Source organism: Primulina huaijiensis, chromosome 8 (assembly GCF_012295235.1).
Source record: "Primulina huaijiensis isolate GDHJ02 chromosome 8, ASM1229523v2, whole genome shotgun sequence".
NCBI classification, from domain to species: Eukaryota; Viridiplantae; Streptophyta; class Magnoliopsida; order Lamiales; family Gesneriaceae; genus Primulina; species Primulina huaijiensis.
The window spans coordinates 18,050,589-18,056,252 of record NC_133313.1 but is presented as its reverse complement, the minus strand read 5'-3'; the positions used below and the strand labels follow the sequence as shown (position 1 = coordinate 18,056,252).

At 31.3% G+C, this 5,664-nt stretch overlaps 1 protein-coding gene across 1 annotated transcript; it reads right to left on the bottom strand.

Annotated features, from left to right (window-relative positions):
* Nucleotides 1–2,962: 2,962 nt before the first annotated feature.
* Nucleotides 2,963–4,118, bottom strand: LOC140983498 (uncharacterized). Its single transcript, XM_073450574.1, has 2 exons — nucleotides 3,829–4,118; nucleotides 2,963–3,735 (listed from the first exon to the last, which is right to left on the bottom strand). The coding sequence occupies exons 1-2, from the start codon at nucleotides 3,959–3,961 to the stop codon at nucleotides 3,050–3,052; spliced, it is 819 nt and encodes a 272-aa protein (XP_073306675.1). The 5' UTR covers nucleotides 3,962–4,118; the 3' UTR covers nucleotides 2,963–3,049.
* Between the last annotated feature and the right edge of the window lie 1,546 nt (nucleotides 4,119–5,664).

The window sequence follows — 5,664 nt, the reverse complement described above, 5'->3', positions numbered from 1 at the left end:
TTTTTTTATTTTCAACAATTCAAATATCAATTTAGTACCTTCATAATTTGTCAAATTTCACTTTAGTTCATCGATAATGATAAAAAAGACTGTACACACACGCATCGCGTGTGCAGAGTAACTAGTATATATAAAGGTTTAATATGTTGAACATCTAGTAATTACATAAATGTGAAAAAACAAGGTTTAATATGTTGAACATATGCTAATTACATATATTAGAAAAATCATTTTAATGTTGTACAAGTATTTTTGAATATTATTTGTATGTTTACCGGCACACGCGACTTTCTTGTATGTAGTAATTGCATCTTTTCTTTTCTTCGGAAATAGTAAATTAGTAATAATATGTTTTCATATTTTAGTTATGCATGATCGTCTTATTATATTATAAAGATTGATAAAAATGTTCCTCATTGATTATTTAAGTTACTAAAACAATCTCGCCGAAAATCTTATTCGTTCAAAATAAATTATTTTATACAATAAAATCTCTCAATATCCAATAAACTTATTTAAAAAAGCAAAAACTTGTGCAAGACGGTCTCACGGGTCATATTTGTGAGACGGATCTTTTATTTGGATCATCCATGAAAAAGTATTACATTTTATGCTAAGAGTATTGCTTTTTATTGTAAATATCGGTAGGACTGACCCGTCTCACAGATTAAGATCCGTGATACGGTCTCACATGATACTCACTCTTAAAAAAAAAAAACCCACAAAATGAAGAATTTTGCTCCTAAATCAATTACTATTTCACTAAACAGCGAGAATGTTTACATTCCAACGTTTTTTTTCTAGTTTCTGAAAGATATTTTATTTTAAAACCCTAAGCACTATTTAAATATACACGATCTATTTACATCAAATTATATCGCTCAATATTTTTCATTTTTTTCTTAATATATTTGTGATTTTAATCTTTTACGTCATCAAATTGTAATATTAGTTCTACATCTTTCGATTTTTGACGATTTTAGTCATTAGAACGACTGATATGACACTACACACTTTGACGTTAAACCAGCGTAATGTTGGTGTCACATGAACGTCATCCCAAAAAATAAAAAAAAATATCAAACTAAGACAGAAATTTGACAAGATAAATGACCAAAAGCACAGAAAAGGTAAATATACATACATGATCAAAATCGCAAAAAGATAAACACGTAAACAATTAGGACCACGAGTTGAGAATAAGAATATGATATCTCAATTTTTAAAACTTTGATTTTAATTGTCGCGACTAACGATCTCATCCTCAATGTTCACAAGATTTTGAAAACGAGGGTTCACATTTCTCTACATTTATTGAAAAATTAGTAAAAAAATTTGTTTCGAACGTCATATTTTACGTATAATGCTTTGATGTGATATTGTTTATTATTTAAATTAAAAAATTATATATATATAATTATTAAATAAACCAATCGGCGAATTTATTAAAATAAAATATGAAGAGCACTACTTAACTACGTTCAGAGAAAACCGATGAGTATGTTATATAAAATTAATTCAGACATGACAATGCCAACCCTACAAATCCCGTAATTTAATACCCTGCAGAATCACGAGACTATCAATTTCTTAAAAAAACAATCTTTTTTTTTATTACTCGAAACCTTCCTTATAAACAATCACTGTTTGATTCGGACCTCAAGATTGCATATCCCATTCTCTATATCATAATTTACTTCTTGCATTTTATTTTATGGTTTGTGAAATTTATGCAATACTTGTCCGAAAATTTATTAAGTCGAGGTATTAATTATTAGTTTCAAAATTAAAAATGAGATTTGGATCTTACTGACACTTGACTTGACAATAATTAAATAAGGATAGCTGGCACCATACCAATTACTTCGAAGCCCGCGTATTTTAAATAATTCCACCACTAATTGTGGTTCATTCATATTTTTTTTATTACAACACATGCGAAGAGGAGAGTCGAATCAGAAAAACCAGTTAATCGGTCTGGGAGTTAGATCACTGGGCTACAAGCCCGGTCTCGTGGTTCATTCATATTTTGTTGGTCAGATAACAACAAATAGATTCGATTTTAACTTCAAAAAAAGTTTAGACAGTGAGAAGATTAGGGAATAAGCTAATGGATCACTTGTATAATTCTTGTATAAGTATGTCTCTTGTGAGACGGTTTCACGAATTTTTATCGGTGAGACGGATCAACCCTATCGATATTCACAATAAAAAATAATATTTTTAGCATAAAAAATAATATTTTTTCATGAATGACCCAAATAAGAGATACGTCTCACAAAATACGACTCATGAGACCGTCTCACACAAGTTTTTGTCTTGTTGTATTTGAATGAATGAAACTTGATTGTTTTGGAAATATTTTTTGTTTCTCTTCTGTAACTTATTTACACATCACACGCATATTCCTCCAACTTTATACATCATTCCTTTAACCATTTCCGTGGCCAAACTCAACACTAATTATTGAATTTTCGACCATCAACTTAGTTACAAAAAGTTAAATTAGTTAAAGTAAATCATCTATTACATTTTTATCCATTAGACGAGTTGACACGATACATGATTATAAATATTTTTATTATGAAAATATATTTTGTCATAAATCTGATCTATTCATAAACTCATCTTATAATTTGACCATATTTTTTATATTTATTTATAATTAATTAGAGCTTTTAAACGAGCATGAATTGAAATCTTCCCCTTGACTTTAATTATGTACTTGACGACAAATGGTGTTATAAACGTATGGCCAAAATTACTACACGAATCTTATTTGAATCCCTCAGTTGTGGTTAATTGTTTCAATAATTCGATGTGGTTAACAATTAACATGTCATACTAGTCCTACTTATGAACTATTTATGTACCAAATTCAAGAACAAGTCAAATTATACTAATACACACTCTTAATTAATACATGACAAGATTATCAAACACACAAGATTATCAAATACACATGAAGCCACACGTTTAATTACTATATTATATAATTATAATTATAATTGTAATTATAATTATAATTGTAATTATTTATTTTAACAAACTAAAGAAGCTGCAAATAGTCCTCGTAGACTTGGTCCAACATGAACACATCACTGGAACCATCCGATTGAAGTAGTGGAAGAACACAATAGCCACCCAGGAAGTCGTCGTCGCCACCGCAAACTTCATAATCACCAACCTCTGGCCAAGCAATCGGCACGAAAGACGCCTCCGCCTTCCTGCCATCGCCCCCCGCTTCCGGATCGGCGCCATCGCTACTCGAAAACCCACTCAACATGCTGTCGAGGCTGTCGGTCCTCGAGAAAGCCGGAGAAATCCTAATGGGTTTCGGCAAGTATACTTTGATCTTCTGAATTTTATCAGTATCATCAACTTTGTTGTCGGCGTCAGCTTTCTCAACCCTCTTCAGCTTCTTCGATTTCTTAGCGACCGCGGCAGAGGCGGCGGCTTTCTTGACTTTGGGTGGTTTGGGTAAGTCCTTGTGAGGTTTAGGGTGGATGCCGGCATTGTTGAGTTTCTTGAGAAGATACGTATTCCAGTAGTTCTTGATCTCATTGTCCGTTCGACCTGGCAATCTGCCGGCGATTAGGGACCATCGGTTGCCCAAAAGTCCGTGCAGCCTCACGATCAAATCTTCTTCATCCTGGCTGATGTTGCCTCTCTTAATTCCTGGCCGCAGATAGTTCATCCACCTCAATCTGCAGCTCTTACCACATCTCAGCAACCCTACATAAGCCCAAGTACCTCGTGATCAATCAATATTTTCAAGTATGTTATTACGCACACAACGTAAACTTCTTCTTGAAAAAAAAAACATACCAGCTTTCTTAGGGAGAGATCTCCATTGGCCTTCTCCATTTTCTTGAATGAAATTAGTGAGCAGAGTATCTTCCTTGGTAGACCAGGGTCCTCTCCTCAACCCCACTTTGGAACAACAAGGAGATCTTCCCATTTCACCTGCGTTCAACTTCCCTGCTCGCAAATGTGTGTGTGTGTTTATATATTTATTTTGCCAAAAGGAACACAAATTAGACGACCAACGAATGGCCTTCTCTCTCACGCAGTAGCAGCCACAGAGAGAGATTAGGCAGAGGTCACAAAAAATTATGGTGGCTTTGTGTTCCTTTATAGGCCACCAATAATTGAATAAATAGAATGATGGTCAGTATTAACAAAAATGTATTTCTTTATAATTTTTTTTTGTATTATATATATATATATATATATTCACAATCTTATTAATATTTTTGTGAGACGAATTTCAATTCAATTCGAATCGTTTAAATTTATATATCAAAAATATTATTTTTTATTATCGATATAAACTTGGCTTACATATATTTTACTCATGTATATCAGCCAATAAAGCACGATGGGATCCATTGGTTTATTATTATTATAAATATATATATTCACTTGCTCCAACAAACTTCCGAATGCACGGCGGCTATCGTACCAACGCAGACAGAGTTAAATCGAATTAATTCAAGTAAAATATAATAAAATAAAAACTTGTTAACATATTGATAATTATTTTTTTTTGGGTTGTTTTTTGAATACCAAATTAGCCGAATTCCCTACGAAAATTTAAATTGTATTTTTTTTTGGGTTGTTTTTTGAATACCAAATTAGCCGAATTCCCTACGAAAATTTAAATTGTGTTTCTTTAATAGGTTTTTGTGAGACGATCTCACGAATCTTTATATGTGAGATGAGTCAATCCTACCGATATTCACAATAAAAAATAATACTCTTAACATAAAAATTAATATTTTTTCATAGATGACCCAAATAAGATATCCGTTTCACAAAATACGACCCATGAGACCGTCTCACATAAGTTTTTGCCTTTTGTTTGTAATAGTCGGTTAGTTTATTTATGTTTTGGTAGATTACTATTCAATCTTTTATGTATTCGATATTTATTATTTTTATCAAGTGCAAAAATTTTAAAGTGTAAGTTAATATCAATTAATTCGATCTTGGGAAATTTATTTCAGTACTATTCAAAAAACTAAAAATGAACTTTCTCCCCTATTTTTGAATGATAAAAATAGAAATTATATTCCTCAAAAAATATAAGTTATATTTAAAAAAATTATTTTAATCTATCTTTAATATACTCAACTACTTTGGTTGCATTTACTTGAAAGGGGTAGAAAGAAATGACTCACGGGCAAACTCATCCTTAGATACAATAGCATTTTCTTTTTTGAATTGTTGTACAATAAATATATCATCCATAGTTATTTACAACAACACAAAAACTCTTGTGAGACAGTCTCACGGATCAATTTCGTGGGTCGAATATTTTATTTGGGTGTGAATATCAGTCAGGTTAACCCGTCTCACAAATAAAAATTCGTGAGATCGTCTCACAAGAGTCTTAATCTTACAACAATTATATTTAAAGATTTTGCTATTATTTTCTTAGATTTTGTATTGAATGTATCATGAGATTTTGACAAATATAATTTTTATATTGAATTTTTTTGTGTGGTAAGAATTGTTGTACAAATCTGACTGTACATGTAAGATAGATTAGTCTACAATTCATAAAATGGGAAAGTATTTATTACAATGTTGGGTGTAAGAACACAACAAAGCCACATGTTAGTTGCTCAAATTATTCAGGATGTGTAATTTTCCTATGAT

What these genes read in the sequence shown, in the direction of transcription:
- LOC140983498 (XM_073450574.1), bottom strand. Translation starts at nt 3,961, where the DNA reads ATGGGAAGATCTCCTTGTTGTTCCAAAGTGGGGTTGAGGAGAGGACCC. An exon ending in ATCTCTCCCTAAGAAAGCTG is followed by an intron (nt 3,736 to 3,828) that starts GTATGTTTTTTT and finishes GGGCTTATGTAG; the next exon opens with GGTTGCTGAGATGTGGTAAG.